The 18633-nt window shown below is 35.5% G+C and overlaps 1 protein-coding gene across 2 annotated transcripts in view; it reads right to left on the bottom strand.

Annotated features, from left to right (window-relative positions):
* Nucleotides 1-18633, bottom strand: part of LOC149805501 (uncharacterized) — a 115263-nt gene that overhangs the window by 13519 nt on the left and 83111 nt on the right. For both annotated transcript variants that reach the window (XM_089950098.1, XM_089950099.1), the window contains exons 2-5: nt 15398-15447; nt 13951-14188; nt 13004-13167; nt 1401-1440 (exon numbers count right to left, since the gene is read on the bottom strand). In XM_089950098.1, the coding sequence (XP_089806224.1) occupies nt 1401-1440; nt 13004-13167; nt 13951-14188; nt 15398-15447 (492 nt within the window). The remainder of the gene's footprint in view (nt 1-1400; nt 1441-13003; nt 13168-13950; nt 14189-15397; nt 15448-18633) is intronic.

Below are 18633 nucleotides of genomic sequence, written 5' to 3'. Positions count from 1 at the left end.
AAGATAAAAATAAAACGTTGTTTACTTGTCTCATTGATCGCCTGAATTAAGGCCGGGAACTAGGTCAGTATAAGATACAAAAATCGGTGTTTACAATTAACTTTAAGGTCAAACTAATTTCTGGAAAATATCAAATTCATAGTAAACAAAATTTTGACATATAATAAAATTAGAAATTAATAATAAAATTATATATATATATATATATATATATATATATATATATATATATATATATATATATATATATATATATATATATATATATATATATATATAATTGTCTGTTGTCATATACCAATGGTTACATGTTACCATTTTTCAATTTGTATTATGTGATTAACGTACATCCTAAGTGAGGGCTGGGCCTACCTGACTGATGTTTTATTTCATTCAGTATATTTCGTAGCTAATGCTTGTCTATGATTTTAGGTTATATTTTAAGATCAATATTACTTGGAGATAAACAGGTTTACAAGTCTTTTTGTTTCCAAATGTTAAGAATGTTTCGGAAGCAAGTTGTTTACAAATTTGATGAAAAAAAGTATCCTCATCCTGGTTCTATTATTGTGTCTTAGCTTTTCATATAAATGATGTTTACTTCAGAATTCCTCATTCCTATCTTAACATCTGAAGTGGTTGTTGTTGTTGGGTTTAACGCCATTTTTCAGCACACGATAGGCTATACATGGCGGCCAGTATTAATGGTGGGGGAAGAACCCGGGAAAACCCCAGAAAGAACCACTAACCCACGAGAAGCTACTGGCATCTGAAGTGGAAGTAGTCTTAAGTTGCGTTCAGTCAATATTTGAGAAAACTATTATAAATTAGATTTAGAAGGTGCTCAATAATACACTCGGACACAATCACTGTTGTAGTGTTATTTTGAATTCATTCAAGGATATTCTGGATTATATCACTGAGATACATAAAGACTGTTAACATATCAACACTATTCCATATTATTGGCTCATCAGCACGTTCAAGAATAACTTCATTTGGAACACCACTGGATTTCATTGAGAATATTCTACACTTCTGGACGTGTGATGGAACTTTTAGGACTATCTGAGATTTAATTCGCAGTACTGCAAGTTCTTTTTAAATTTTCACTTTGTATTCAAGGGAAATAAATTATTTGTTGAATTTTACAAAACTGTTGCTTGTCGCTCGTTTCTGCTATTTAATTGAAGACCATAGATTCATAACAGTACGCACGCATACGTCTGTGTACGTGTTTTGAAAAATGTTCCACGAAACAGAAAGATGCATGTAAAAAGAGATAAAATTAAATGTATACAAGTACAGAGAGAGAGAGACAGACAGACAGACAGACAGAGAGGCAGAAAGAGAGAGAGAGAGAGAGAGAGAGAGAGAGAGAGAGCTGTCTTCGTTCATACTTCCAGAATGTCCAGCTTTCTTTTCAACTTTCTTTGGAATCTGAAAATAAAATCATGAAATAAACGAGTAAATAAGCAATACATTCTGACTAAAGCATCTAAGAACAGTAATACAATGTGTAAATACATATCACTGGAAATTTCATCGCGGCGATTATGTTGTGGTTTTTTTTTTCATTCACGACTTTCTTCCCGATATAACTATTCATTCAGCCTTTATTTTTATTTTTATTTTTTTATTTTTTTGCTTCGTAGAGTTTAACTTCACGATTTGGCTGGGAAATTTTCACCGGCGCGATGGAAGAATTTAGACATCTATGGATGCTATCACTAGGTATAGTCAAGAAAAGTTCTCATTATGTGTGTTGTTAAAATATTCATTTGAAACATTTTAAATTTTAGGGAACCTCCTTCAATTTAATAACAATATTTATTACAAATTTTCATTCCTCCACAAAAATTCCTATTGTAAGTTCTCAACCGACAGAAAATTACCATGCTGACTTTATAATTCTGTCTTCTGGCGTCAGCCTGTGAATTATTGAATGGTTAGTTCAGTACGGTAGAGACAAGTGTTAAATAATTAATTTGTTTTTTTATGTTACTCTACGAATGGGAAATGTCGAGGGATTATTCGATTTATCGATTTTGATCTCAAAGGCAATCTATTGCTTATTGAAAAGTCAACTCCCTGAGCTGAACAGCGGTGCGAACGTTTTTGCGCTACGCGAACTGCCACTTGATATATCAGTGTCGATTCGTAAACAGATAGCAGGAAAATGATCTTCGTTACATATATATTGCATGTATTATTTATAGGTAAACTGAAAGTAAGGACACGAGCACTTGTGTTCACAATGCTGTTGATTACGGTTTTTGGTTGTGGTCTTAACACTATTTTTCAGCGTATGATGTGCTGTAAATGGCAGTCTTTATATTAAGCTTTCTCACACACCCACGTTGGAGGAACCGACACGAGAACCTACGACGACTGGGTGAAATATGAGTGATCTGTAAAGGCGAGCGCATTAAACCACTAACCTTGCCCCTTTCACAATGATGCTGAATATATGCTGTCTTGTCCGTACTTAAAAAAAACACGAGTATACTCCGGCCTATATATGAAGGTCACCTTGTCCACGAATGTCACCCTGGAGAAAGTGTCTTTATGAGCAGGTTGCCATATGAAACAGGTAAATATTACAGATGCACTACGAGAATTGCTCGGCCTATTAATACCATCTTTCTCCAGTTAACCAAACGTTATGGGCTTAAAATATCGGATCGCACCAAAATATTAGTGTATCTCGGTCCTTGTTACGCCAGCTTCTTACAGCGCACGTGCAGTGGGCTTTTTTCTTACCCGGTACACTAACGAGAGACAGTAACCTGTACAGCTTTGAGAAAGAAATATCGTAGTGTAGTTGCGACGTACTCGGGCAACCGATAAGTCGCTACATTTTAACAACACGTTTTCATCCTTGTTGTTCGATTGATGCAGACACTTTCCATGAGCCCTTACTAATAAAGTGTTGTTATTTGCGTGGGCTTTTGTTCTTGGTTCTTTTTTATATTTCATCTGATTGATTATGATGCACAATATTAAGACATGCATTTCACCCGTGCTAGAGGTACCATAAAGGTAGTGTAGTCCTTTAAAAGATCTGTCATTTATTTATAAAATATAGCTTGCTTCTAAAGCATACATTTACGCCTTATTTAATACAATTTATTTTCTAATTTTATGAAAGCATTGTGGGTTTATTTACAAACATTTAATAATTGGCGACTGGTGTATAGGTTCCAATTTGTGTAATTATTTACATGTATTTTCTCCAAACTTTAGATCAATATTCCAGTATTTCTACAGGGTGACTATTAACTCATTAATTTGCATGATTCTAGTGTAAGAGTTTAAATTTATCCTATCCAGAGTGTCACGTTTGCCTGCCCGCGATTACGTAAGTCAGGAACAAAGGAATGGGTTAGCGCAATGAGTATGTCGACCCTGCACTGCTATGGCGATTTTGTTTGTACAAGAACCCCACCGTCAGGTGTTAACACTAGCATATAGATGTTAGAAGCTTTGTTCTAAGAACAAAGGACCCTCAACGCTATTGTAAATCTCCCCGCTTTGACAGATGGCCTGAGGCTCGTCTGTTAAACTCGACCGACTGGGGGTAGAATTGATATCCAATCAGAACTGAGGAAGGGTGGGGCCATCAATCTGAACCAGAACTTAACAGTCAGTCGGACTGATAACGATTTAGTGATTTTTAAGCCGTCGTACTGGTAAAGCAGAATATACTCACTCCGAGGGAGCCACTCGTGATTTGGCGGGAAAACTCTTAGTACATTCTAAGGATAGATAGCTTCGTAAAGGTAGCTTTTGGGGACAGAATAGTCAAGTCCCGAGTCTCAAAGAGACAGGATAGAAGTAGGCGGAGAACAAGCTTCGTTGAAGGAGAAATAGAGGATAGGAGTAGGCGGAGAACAAGCTTCGTTGAAGGAGAAATAGAGAATAGAAGTAAGCGGGGAACAAGCCTCGTTGAAGGAGAAAGAGAGAAAGAAAAGGAGGAGGAGAAAAGAAGCCAAAAGGGGAAGAGGACAGGAAGAATCGGAGAACGCCGGAAGGAGGGAAGCAATTGGCGTAGTAAATACAGATGAGTAGAAACCAAGTACAGGGGAAGCCATCTCACACTATAATCACGTGATGAAATAGGTTGTCACATGGTCGAGAGGAAGTAGATTGGTTGAGAAATTAATATCGTTTAATTTGTATTAAATTGTTATTCTTTTGGATTTCACATTTGTGTTCTTAATAATTTAATTGTCGGTATTGCTGACTGGGGGCTCGGAGCTTTACCTCTCTCTATCACTAATTTCACTTCCTACAAAAACGAACCAGGGTGGGAATTCCACAGTAATTCAAATAAATATTGGGAGCACCCCACCCCAACGCATAACAGTGAGTCACATAGAACTTCACACAGAGTAATAGTCAAATATAATTGGTACGAATCTTTCAAACCACCAAAAAATATTAAACTCTTCAATATTATTTTTGCACATTTACCACACATTGCTGAATACAAGCAATCAGAGTTTGTGTTTGAAGCCATCGCAGTAGAGATCATGGAAACATTAATGCGGATATACTATGTTACGCTTCATGTAGGCCAGTCCTCCGTCTGTTTGTCGGTGTTAACTTACGACCATCAGTCTTTACGTGTTAACTTCATTTACACGCGCTGATGACGGGTTGGGTCATAGGTTATATTTCCCTGAGGTAATATGGATTCTATCTGGTAACGAGAAAGCAGTCTACACGAACTGTAGGAGAATTATCTTAACTGTTATGTTGTTTCTTGCATGAGGATGAATCTATCACAACAAAGTTTTAGAATCTTAAATGCAGCCTAGCTAGGGTTCTTGGGGCGTGGGACATGGGACCGAATTGGATGTTTGTGACTGCTTCCATCTCTAACTTTGTTGTTCATAATTTACGTTTTTTTTTTTTGTCATATCAATGGGATCGGTGATGCTGATAGACGACTGCTCTTGGACATTTGTGTAAAATTTCTAATTCAACATTTAGTGTCATTATTCAATCCCAACTTCTGCAAACTTATCATGTTTCACCAGAGAATCACAAACAAGAAATATAGTTTATGATTTCAATATCAAAATTTTAATTAAGTTTGTCAAATAATTTCAGTTTTTTACTCGCCAGGGCTCTGAAAAAGAAAACTTTTCCGCTTATGTCATAAATATGATTAGAGATGAGCACTCATTTAATTAGTGAACAATTGCTGACACTGTTTATTTGTTTACATGGTGGTATTAACCGCTATTATCACGTGACACTGTTTATTTGTTTACATGGTGGTATTAACCGCTATTATCACGTGACACTGTTTATTTGTTTACACGGTGGTATTAACCGCTATTATCACGTGACACTGTTTATTTGTTTACACGGTGGTATTAACCGCTATTATCACGTGACACTGTTTATTTGTTTACATGGTGGTATTAACCGCTATTATCACGTGACACTGTTTATTTGTTTACATGGTGGTATTAACCACTATTATCACGTTCTATTATATATCACTTTACTATAATAACATTTTTGTTTCGTTGAACTTTGTATTAAGGTTTCCTTTCCAATAAAATAATTTAAATGCTTTTAATAAAATCTACTCATAACCAATTATTTGCGTCATACTTCAACTTTATCTGTTCCTTGTATGATTTATTTACCTTCTTCACGTGCCAGATAACAAACTGCTCCACATAACAATTTCTAAATTTTATGGCTACATATTGACGAGGCGTGAAGAAAAAACTCTTATGGAAAAAGATCGAAGAATATAATCGCCTGTGTACAGCATCTCGGCTTTTATTTCTTGCTTCTTGTGCTCTAAAACTCAATTTGAATTATACAATAACACGAACATTAACACATTCACCGTTTATTATGTTATGTATGTACATTGTGCGTTTAACTTTTGTCTATGATCGTAGATTGCAAAGACCATTTGTAAACAACATAGATAGATAATGCTTGTCCATCATTGTAGATTATATTTTAAGATAATAAACATTTATAAGCAAATATTTATTTGGATCTGAGTTTAGGGCATTAGTTTTTCCCTTGGATATAAACCATGGTCTACCTGATGTTTGTCTGCTTATTTACTAAAGTTTAAGTAAATAGACCTGACCTTGTTGACAAATTTCAAATTTAAAGGAAATTTCCATTGGAAATGAGCTGCGATTAGGACATTTTGTTGCTTTCATAAAGCAGGTGATAGTCTATCCATAAGGAAGAAAAAGTAAATAATTATTTGTTCCTATCTTAATATTGGTCTTTTTGTTTTGCTGTCTTCACTTATATTTTGAGAGGATTTATTATTCGTTTGAATTACAACATGCTCATTGACTGTTTGGACTAAAACATTATTTTGGGATTATTTTGTAAATTTATTAAAAGACTTTCGGCACTATATCATTGTGATGCATCACGACTGTCGGTACATTCGATACTATTGGTGCATCAGCACATTCAAGACTAAAATTAATTCAGGACCACTCTATACTTTGGACTTGCGATTGAACTTACAAGATTATTTGAGATTTAGTTTTAAATTTTGTATCTAAGGAAAGAAATTACTTATTGAATTCTACTAAACTTCTTTGATTTGGTTTTCATTGCTACTTAGTTTATAACCATTGAGTCGTAACAGTTGTAACACCCATTAATACGGGTATACAGGAACATAAGCTTTAACACATTTGCCATTCATTGTTATGCACAAGAATACAGGAACATGCAAGTGTACATATTTACTGTTTATTGTAACACACACACACACACACACACACACACACACATGTGTGTCCCTTAAACTTATGACCCAAAGGAGTTTTGTTAGCATGGCAGTTATATGACTGTGGATGATATATCGAAGTAACCACTATGACAAGTTAAAATTTAGCGAACTTTTAGGTTATTGGCCACATTGAATACATGCTTTCTGATCTGTGAAAGTACTTGCAATCTACCGGGCATTAATTATAATCTATGCATTATTGTGTTAAAGCAAGCATACACTTCTTTGATAGGTAAAATGAAGCTCTTTTATTCGAAGCAAGTGTCATTCAGTATCTAGCTAGTTGTAATTTGCATTTTAGATTGAGACCAGATGATTTCCCTGGTGAGTGATTCCTTGTCAAGCGGAGCTAAGTTTTGTTACGTTAAGAACCAGGCTGGTATTCAGCATCAGACAATGTCTCTTAGTTTTCCTCTAAATAAATCTCTTTGGATATATGTACAAATAATAATAATAATAATAATAATAATAATGAGGACTTTGTATAGCGCCTAATCTTTAGAAGCTCTAAGCACTTTACAACATTAGACAACACCTATAAGATAAAAAACATATAATAATATTGTTACAAAAACAAACACCATGAAATTAAAAAAAAAACATTAAAAAATAAAAAAACATGCTGAGAATATTTCAGGTAGGAAACATTATTAGATCTTTAAGTTTGTTCTTGCAGTCGAAATAAGTGAGTTTTGAGAGCCCTCTTGAATGTGATCAGTGTCTTTGTCTCTGAGTTCAGTGGGCAATTCATTCCACGTTGCTGGGCCTTGGTATGCAAAAGAACGCTGTCCATATGACTTTGTTTTCATAGTGGGAATAATGAGTATACGATTGTCAGAAGAGGAGCGTAAGTATCTTGCTGGTGTGTACACATGGGTGAGATCGGATAGGTATGTTGGACTAGAGTCCGACAGTGAAACGTAGCACAGAGAACAAATTTTGTGTCTGATTCTGGATCGAATGGATAGCCAGTGTAGGGTACAGAGCAGCGGGGAGGTGTGCTCTGATCGTGATACTCTAAGTATGATCCGAGCAGCTGTGTTTTGAACTTTCTTAAGTTTCTGGAGTAGATATTGAGATGAACCAGACAGAATTGAGTTACAATAGTCCAGTCTTGAAAATACTAATGAACACACAAGTGTTTTAGTGGCATCAACTGAAAGATATTTGCGAACTGTGCTGATGCGTCTCAGCTCAAGATATGCAGCTTTGCATATGTTCATGACATGTTGGTGCAATGTGAGAGTACTGTCCAGAGTAACACCTAGGTTTCGTACTGATTGTGTTAATTTAATGTTGGCGTTGCTAATATTTATTGTTTGAGGTAAAGGATGTGAATGAGAACGTCTCTGTGTTGTAATCAGAATGGCCTCAGTTTTATCACCATTCATCTGCAGCTTGTTACATGTCATCCATGATTTCACATCAGAAATGCACCTCTCTACACCTTGGATGGTAGCATCAACTTCAGTTGGGTGGATAGATTTGTATATTTGGGTGTCATCAGCGTACAATTGGTGAGACACTGGATGATGATCTATGACACTTGAGAGCGACTGAGTGTACAGAAGGAAGAGAACAGGTCCAACAACAGACCCCTGTGGAACACCACAACATAGACCAACTGGGCTGGAGTGTATTCCATTTGCAGATACAATTTGTATCCTGTTGACCAAGTAGGACTTGAACCACAGTAAGGCTGTATCATGAATGCCAAATACATGCTGGAGACGGTGAAGTAATATATCATGGTCTATTGTGTCAAATGCTGCAGACAAATCAAGGAAGGTGAGGACTGTAATCTTTCCGCTTTCCAACGCAGAGAGAATGTCATTAACTACTTTTAGAAGAGTAGTTTCAGTACTGTGGTAAGGGCGATATGCAGATTGTACATTGCTAAAAAGACTGTTTGAATTTAGATGAGATACAAGATGGATAGAACAACCTTTTCTAAGATTTTTTATATGAATGGGAGATTAGAAACTGGGTGGTAGTTCTTTAAATCGTTATGGTCTAGTGTTGGTTTCTTCAGCAGAGGTTTTACAATGGCAGTTTTGAAAAATGATGGGAATTCCCCGGATGAGAGAGAGGTATTAATAACATCAGTTAGTGAAGGCAATACTGGATCTAAGCACTCAAACAGCAGTGATGTTGGAATTGGATCAAGTTCACATGACTTTGGTGCACTCTTCATCAGGATTGTATGTACAAAATCCATAGAGACAGGTTCAAATGCTGCTAATGGTTGCTGCTCAAATTCTGTATCCCAACTGTATGGTGACAACGAGTCAATTGAAATTGTGGTGTCAAGCTTATCTCTAATGGTTTGTACTTTGTCACGGAAGAAATTAGCAAACATGTCCGGAAGGACGACTGGAGAGAAGGTAGTTGGAAGTGGTGTTGATTTGTTCCTTGACTTTAGCTTGTTAGTAATCTCGAAGAGCTCTTTGAAGCTGGAACTTTCCATGATCTTAGTAGTGTAGTGGGCTGATTTCGCTGCATGGACTATATTTGTGACATTCTTCTTAGCGACTTCATAGATTTGCTTATGAATAGTGAGTCTGGTGGAAAGCCAGAGCCCCTCAGCTTTACGGCGGTCTCTTTTAGCAGTGCGAAGCTGGTCCCAAACACTGCTATACCATGGAGAACACTTTTGAATTGATACTCTGCACTTGGTAGCTGGGGAATGTTTGTCAAGCAATGAACGCAGACAGTTATCGAGTTAAATACCCATGTGTATAACACACACACACACACACACACACACACATATATATATATATATATATATATATATATATATATATATATATATATATATATATATATATATATATGACTGGATTGATATTTGATAACAAAGCGGAAGCAATCGTTATGGTGTGACGCTATATACGCGAAGACTTTGTGTATAACTTACATATTGCGTCAGAAAATGGACATTTTTTCATGATTGGTATAATTATTAATGGCTTCATTTGTACCATTAAGCCGGGAAATTGCCATGACAAGAGATTAATCAAGCTATTTTCATATTTCAGTAACACATGATTTGTACACCGATGACGGCGGAAGCAACATTTCTGCTGTAAAGAGAACATTACTTATCGTTTTGAAGAAAGACGGCAAATGAAATTTGCTTTAAGACTTCCATCCTCTGTATGTGGCACACACGATTCCTTGCATGAGGAAACCACCTACACCTCCGGATCCTTTTTTTAACATTTGCTGGTACTTTTAATAAAACAATGCACTCTACACACCTATTGCTTACTTCACTTTTTTAAAATACATTTCTGAAGAGAACATAACTTTATCTATTATCTACTAACATATATTTCACCTTATGAAATGTGCTATTTTATTTCATTTTTTCCATACTGAAGGCATGGGAAATTAACAAATTGAAACTAATGGAAACTTTTTTTAATAAGCAGCAGGGCATCAACTGATGAAAGTAACTTATTTAATATTAACAAAGCTATATTTTGTTTAATGTTGGAGATTTATATTCGTTTCTAAAGCATGTATCTACATTCAAATACTTTAACTTAAGTAAATATTTTGATATGAAAGTATCAATTTTTCAAAAATGTTATATACCTATGATTTCCAGGATTGTTTTAACTGTCATCTTTCCATTTATCAATTTGTGAGTGATTTCAAAAAATATGTGTCAATGATTTGTTGAGCCAGGATATTTTTACAAATGGATTTTGAATCCCGATGATTGTTGTCCGAACAGGTTATAGTTTTAGAGGGCGTTAGAGTCCTTTCCTCTGAAAGAAACGCCCTTCCATTAGCCTTCTACTGTCCATAAAAGCTGAAATTTGTTGCTCCCAGTATCTCAGTTATATTCACAGTATGTACACAGTTATATTCCGAGTATCTACACAGTAATAATCCCAATTTTTACAGTTATATCCCCAGTATCTTAACTGTTTTATATTCCCAGTGTATACACATTTATAGCCCAGTGTCTGCACTATTGTTCCCAGTGTCTGCACAGTTATATTCCCAGCGTCGCACAATTATATTCACAGTGTCTACACATTTATATTCCCAGTATCTACACAATTATATTCCCAGTATCTACACAGTTATATTCGCAATTTTTACAGTTATATTCCTAGTGTCTTAGCTGTGTTATATTCCAGTGTCTGCACAATTGTGTTCCCAGTGTCTACACAATTATATTCCCAGTGTCTACACAATTATATTCCCAACTGACTTCACCTTTGTATTCCTACTGACACACAGTTAACGATGACAATGATGATATTTTTGTATGAAAGGCTTTATACCTAATTAATTTGCATTGCTTTAAAATAATTTCTGCCTACCTCGTCATCTGAAATTTGTTTCCAGCAATACAAAAATCTTAACGGATATCCTCAATATATTAGAAAATGTGCATAATACTTCGATATATACGAGTCAGGTATCCTCTATATATCTGGAAATACATAATAATTTGTCATATACAGGACTCACGGTACTAATTCAGTTCCCATAGTAAACCTATACAAACACGATGATATTAAAAATTCAATAACTTTAAATTTTTGAATGCTCATGATCAAACCTATATTTATCAGTATAGATGAAACATGGATGTCAGCTTCTGTGTAGAGAAAAGGATATGAGCCGCGGCATTTTCTGGACCTGCTGAAAAGAACTCACAGCTCCCCCCCCCCCTTAAATGAAATGGTCGGCACGTTATAGCATATGAATTTGTTATGTGCATGCTAATTGTTGCATAAGTTGTAATCTAAAAACTGTAACTTGTAGTGGGATGATTAAGCTTACACTATAAAAATACTGTGAAAGACATCGTTCTGGCAGTAGAGAGTCTATTGATAAAAACAGGAAGTGTTCATACTGAAGCCTACAATTTTCTAGCTATTCTTAAGATATAATGGGTACGGAAACTTTGAGTGGGATGCCAACATCCGGATATAATAAATATCAGAGAGGGCCAGTAAACATAAAACACACTCAACAACCAGAAAATATTTAGTGGACTAAATACGATAGTAACTAACTAAAACATGACAAGTATCATAGGTTTGTTTCCGTTTGTTTTTTCTTTCTTTTTGTTTCTTTTCTTTATAAATAACAAATGTTTCCGAAAGTTAGATTTGATCAGAATATGTTTCACAAATCTTCTATTTGGACACCACTAAGGCATATGTAACACGTGTCAAACATGTGATTAAAGGATAATAAATGTAATTTTATTTCAGATATTCACCTTTGTGACAGATACAACTATTTGGTAACAAAAATATAATTTGTTTGAAGTATGATGTCATGAATAACGCGCTGTTAATATCATTAAACTCGTAACACGATTCCCCGGTAATTTCCGTATATTCCTTACTGACGGAAACTACCGACGAACCGGTACAGTGAAAAAGTACAATGGCACGTACCTTCAAAAACAATTACCGTGGTAAACAGATATACCGTTAATACCACGCACCTCTAATTATTTTGTAAAAAGGCACACCTTATGCATGTAAAGAAAAACAATGCAGACGATCAACATATAATTAATTTAAAAGGGCAACATCGATCCGATAAACCAATGCAATTTAATATTGCTTATAACTGATAGTGTTCTTCTGTTTTAGTGATTTGGCAGGAAAACAATGTCCGAATGTCAGATTCTATTAGAAACATTATCATGTAAGCATATTACACTCTGCCCAAGATTCTTCAGCAAAATTCAGTTTCCTTTTATCTTTTTCTGTTCGGTTATTTTATTCCCCTCGAAAAGGTCCTTCTGCCGCACTGTTGAGTCTAAGTGTTATCCAATCTGATCAAAATCAGATCACTATCCTACGTGAAGATCTGACAGCGACCGCGCAGGGGTATGTTCTGGTGACCTATTTTATTACCGTAATCGCTAATTGTACCAGCCAATCAGATGAAGTCTAATAACTTCGCATTTGGGAGACTGGGCAATGTGGCTGAAGAGAGCATCAACACGACTTGATTCACTTTCAAATTTATGAAATATGCATTTCCACTATCTAATTCAAAGGTCAACAGAACAAGAACCCTAAGCGGTTGTTGTCAGATCTTCACGTGGCACAGCGGAGATCTGATTTTATTCACAATGAAGTGTTATCTTCAGTAACCGTTATAATCTAAGATATCCTATATTCAATTTGTAGAATGTAACTGATAGAGACTTACAGAAGTCAACTGCTCAAGAGGTAACTCGAAGGATGAGGCCGTATCCTGGGGTGATGCCATATCCTGTGGCGAAGAAACCTGCCCCGACTTAAATTCCTGCTCTGACTCTGTCTTTACACCTGTCGTTTCAGAAGCCATCTTTTCCATCAGCTTCCTTCTCTCGCCTAAAACAAACGCTGTGTTTTTATCAATAAAAACAATGTAATTCATTTATTAGTGTACGTCCATGTTTATCAGGGTGGCGAATATAAAAGCACACTTTTTTTGAAGAGCGTAACTCTGTCTTATTTTCTTGAAATCTTTTGTTTATAATTTTCTGAAATTTTTTTCAACACAGTAAAGAACACAATATCGTGCGTTATATTAAAGAGTGTGTGAAATTTAATGTTACTTTTAGAATCTCATAAATCCGAGCAACCTTGGCCTTTTCTGTCAAGTCAGAAAAAGCCCCAGATGTATAAGGGCGGAGGGGGTAGCAAAGAAAACCAGCACAAAATTCTTGCGCAACGATTTAGTTCTCGGCCAACTAGATGCTTATTGAACTTATGTGGACTAAATGAATTAAGCATATTCAGGCTAAGAAATATATTGTTATCTAAATATAGCATTTTAATCTTTTAATGGAATCTATACATTAGTTTTAATATACACAGTTTCGAGGTATTTCGTCCGTGATTCCACCACATGATTCATGAATGAAATTAAAAATCTCTGCCTTTGCAACATCTGCAAGCGTATGTTATTTTTAAAAAAACTCAAATGATCAAAACTCTTGGGGCTTGAATTTAAAGGCATTGAGCTTTGGTAAATTGCTATTCCAAATTTATATTTACTGTTTCAAAAATACCGTTAGTTTTCCGGAAAAGTGTGATTTTATATTAAACATTTCTGAATAAAATAGTTCAAATTAAAGTATTTAGAAGAACAAAAGGAGCCCTTTTTCGTACTTTCTATTAACTCCTTCACAATTTCCGGATGCTCCCGAAGGGTGAAAAGTACGTCCCTAATGACGTCACCGACTGTCAGATCGTATATGTCATCCTCATCCAGCTTAGCCTCTGACACTCCCTCCAACTGTTCCGAAAGTGGGTCTTCCTTACTTTTCGTAATGGCGCTATCAACTTCTGCTGGTGATTCTGTATCAGCCGACTGAATACGAAGTTCATCTTCTAGATTGTCTTTCTCCTAAAAAGATATTTGTAAATGTTCAGAGAGTAACTTTAGGCCAAACAGATTTATTCTTACCAGATATAGATGTTAGAGTTTTCAATATCGTCGCTAAATTTTATTATATTAAAGCACAATAAACTCAACCATATTGAATGAAAATTATTTTATTGTTTCATAAATTACACGGATCTGAACCATTACTCTCACCGTCAATGCAATCAGCATTACATTGGGAGCATATCAAAGTGATCGACGTTCGTAATGTTAAAACCAGATACTTCTCACTGAACGTGCTACTGCAGACTGACAAAAGACGACACTGTTATCTATCTCCCTAAATTACCCTGGCGAACTGAAGAAAATTATTTACTTTTCTCCATTTAAAAAAAGTTATTTCACTTATACGGGATATACCTCTGAATCCGGGTATCTCCTGCTAACTTATTTCACTATCCATTTAAAATGGCAACTTCATAAATCTTCTAATGATAGCACATCATTTATCGTTCATCCGTATCTTTCATCTTTAGAAGCTTTAGACATTGATTCGTCGTTGAGCCTTCTTTTGTCATTCGTTTAAAATAAAGACTTCATCACTTGTGTCGTAATTAGATGAAAATCAATCATATAACATTTCATTTATCGTTGACTGATGTACTGTTTGTTTAGACACAACAGCCATCGACCCATTAATTCGTCGCTCCTCGTTGACAATACGATGATCGATGATCTTGGCGTTCAGGACTCATGAAACCAATATTTATCAAAAACGTCTTTGCCTTTCTGTCGACTAAGTTAACATTGAACATATACGTCGGCGGACACTGCGGAAGTTTTTATTATGATGTATATAGCAGACTGTAACATATTAATTCTTTGATCATTACATTGGTTCTAACAACGCATAGTTTAAGATTTATGCACTAGGCAGCCATACTACCCTCTCAAAAGAGAGGAATTGATTCACAAGCATGAATGGACACTGTCTCTTTCATACAACACCCACGGATGAGACGCATAAGGTTAACTTTACAAATGCAATTATATATATATATATATATATATATATATATATATATATATATATATATATATATATATATATATATATATCACTTATTTAAATTGAGGATCATTATACGTTAGGAAGATGATCAGAAACTTACTGGTTAATAAGAACAGAAGTAAACGTGCAAATACTACGTGAAGAAAGCGCCACTTTACCTGTACTAAGCGATTAACATTTGGTTTTCGTTCCACAGGAACACTCAAAGCTGCAAGAAAAACGGGTTAACTTGTAATATTTATATCATAAATGGTAAATATCAACATTTAACAATGAATAATGTTGGAATGCATAGAAAAACAGATTAACTTAGAAATATTACAAAACGATATAATCAGGAGAGTAAAGCTGCTGACACTTCGAAGGTAAGAATGTTGATAAAGTTCACGTTGATGTCTCCATCCAGTTTATAAGCCGTTTGGCACGAGGTGCATCATGCCAGCCAAGTTATGAAAACCCCGGCCAACCATCTCAATTTACAAAGTACGTGCCCAACTAGCCTCAGTCTGACTGATTTGTCGAGAAAACTCAGAAATTTTGAATTTAGCAAAATAAAACTATTCAGATTAATCAGTGCTCTTCATCCACATAAACTGCAGGTTTAAATTTATGAGTAAATAAATGTATATCCTTATAGTTAAAATTACTGAGCACATAATTTGTGGAGCTGCGTTTATATTTGTCCGGATCCTAATGTCGGGCATGAGATCACAATGCTATTTTGTAAAGTGTCATTCGGACTAGACTTCCTGTTTTAAACAAGCTTACTTTCAAAATATCTACGCACACACACACACACACACACACACACAGATGATGGATTGTATCTATGATTCATCAATTCGTAAAAGATATATGTATGACTAACACATTCTGAGGCTTAAGAATGACAGGACATATCTTTTAAATCTATTAATAGACTAAGTGACATTGGAAACATTCTTTAATTGAGTGACCTGTTTGTCAATAGAATTGCTGAAAATGGTTTGTAAAGTATCGTTCAACCTTTGTATGTTTACATTCATGATTTGACACTGGAAACGTTCTTTAAGTGAGTCACCTATTTGTTATTAGAATTATTGAAAATAGTTTGTAAAGTATCGTTCATCCTTTGTATGCTTAAATTCATGAATTTGTACATCAAAAATCAATCGTTATTACGTCTGACAGAAAACAGAATCGAGTTAGTTTCGCTTGAACTTTGGACAAGATCTAAGAAAAAATTACATATGATATCAATCTAAATCGAAGTAATTTTTTCTTACTTGATTAGAGTCATGCTGTAGGTCCTAGTTCTCACTTGACTGGATTCACAAAGTACTTTCTAATTCTCATTTGATTGGAATCCCAATGTACGTTCTACTTGATTGGATTCACAATGTGTGTTCTAGTTCTCACTTGATTGGATTCACAATGTACATTCTACTTGATTGGAATCAAAATGTACGTTCTACTTGATTGGATTCACAATGTGCGTTCAAGTTCTCACTTGATTGGATTCACAATGTGCGTTCTAATTCCGATTTGACTGGAATCACAATGTGCGTTCTACTTGATTGGAATCACAATGTACGTTCTACTTGACTGGATTCACAATGTGCTTTCTAATTCTCACGTGATTGGAATCACAATGTACGTTCTACTTAATTGGATTCACAATGTACGTTCTAGTTCTCACATGACTGGATGCACAATGTACAATCTAGTTCTCACATGACTGGATTCACAGTGTACGTTCTAGTCTGTAGCTGTGGCAGGCAAGCAGTAGACAAAGCTAGGTAGTAAATACATACGTAAGACAACACCTAGTCCTCCATACACTGTATTTTGCAGAATGTTGTTCATCTACTCTAAGCATCAACGTTTCAACAAAACTTCGTTCGAGGGATTTTGCTCTTTTTCGTTGTTTATTTTTTTCCCCTTCAAATATCAATCGAAAGGCGATTTATTGCTCAAGAATTACAACCTAACACATTTTGTTATATCACCCTGTCTGTCAAAATTCATGGGAAACACGTTTGAGACTACGGGCTTCCAATCTAATTGCGTCTTTGGTAGAAGAAAGAAAAAAAAAACACAACAAATACTGCGAATAGTTTTGCTGTTCGAAAACAACTTAACAATCACGCGCAAGCTTGCGCTGAATCCACTCGATTATATAATAATTGTATTGACCACTATAGTCTGGACACACACACCAATTCAATTTGATCTGCTTGATAATTGATTTCTTAATAAACTCTAAACGGAAACTGGATCCTTGCGTGTTAAAAATCAGCGCATTAAACTTGAAATCAGAAGCACCGGACTTAAAATTACTTGTGAAATCAGCAGTTGTTTGTCTTGATAATCAATCATTGAACAATCATTGCATACAGGAATGTCGGCACCAGAAAATATTTAAGTTAGGATCAGCAAGCGAGGATATAACATAAATACACATGTGTTAATTATCCGTTTCTTCAGAAAAAACGAGTCTTATAATAAGAAACATGATTTGCATAGACTAAATTTATACTTGATATTGTACTTGTTCCTGTCGTCATATTTACCCTATATGCTGTAGCAAGACAAACGTTTCTTTCGTTGTGTCCGAGTGGTCAAAGGCGTTCACCTTTAGAGATCACTCACACATCTCGTCTCTGTCCGCGTGGGTTCGTGCCTCCGGTTCGGCCAACATGGGAATGTAAGAAAGCTTGCCAATGGTCAGTGGTTCTTCCTCCATCACATATACAAGCTGCCATGCGTAGCCTACTATGTACTAAAATGGCATTAAACGCACAAAAAAAAAAAAAAAAAAAAAAAAAAAAAACCATTGAAAGCTTCCACTACGTATTTTCTGGTACACAGTAGTCAACTTAATATTTGTTACATACTGACTAATGAATAGATTAATGCGGAGGTACTGCATATCAATTATACTCAACTAACTTTAATAAAAGTCCATGCCTAAGAGATTAATCGTAAACTGGATGCTTTGTTACGTACATTATTTAGTCATGAGAAACACGTTACTCTGTTTAATGTGGACTGATTTTCGGGTCTCTTGCATACCGGAGGCCCTGAGTGGCCGAGTAGTCTAAAGCGCTCACCGTTACGGTTCACTGCCATCTCACCACCGTCTGCGTGGGTTCGAGTCTAGGTTCGGCCAATGTGAGAAAGCTTGCCAGTAGCTTCTTGTCGGTGGTTCTTTCCGGACTTTTCCAGGGTTCTTCCTCCACCATTAATATTGGCCGCCATGTATAGCCTATCTTGTGTTGAGAAATGGCGTTAAACCCTACAACAACAGCAACTTGCATAATATTGTAGCCTGAGTGAAAAACAAAACATTTGACAATAAACGGTTATCATAAATCAAACCACTTTATGAGCTAACATAGAATAGCCTATTTCC

This window comes from Sinohyriopsis cumingii, chromosome 2 (assembly GCF_028554795.1).
Source record: "Sinohyriopsis cumingii isolate HCF-2022 chromosome 2, ASM2855479v2, whole genome shotgun sequence".
In the NCBI taxonomy this organism is placed as follows: Eukaryota; Metazoa; Mollusca; class Bivalvia; order Unionida; family Unionidae; genus Sinohyriopsis; species Sinohyriopsis cumingii.
The sequence above is the reverse complement of the archived record's forward strand: the minus strand, read 5'-3'. Positions and strand labels throughout refer to the sequence as shown.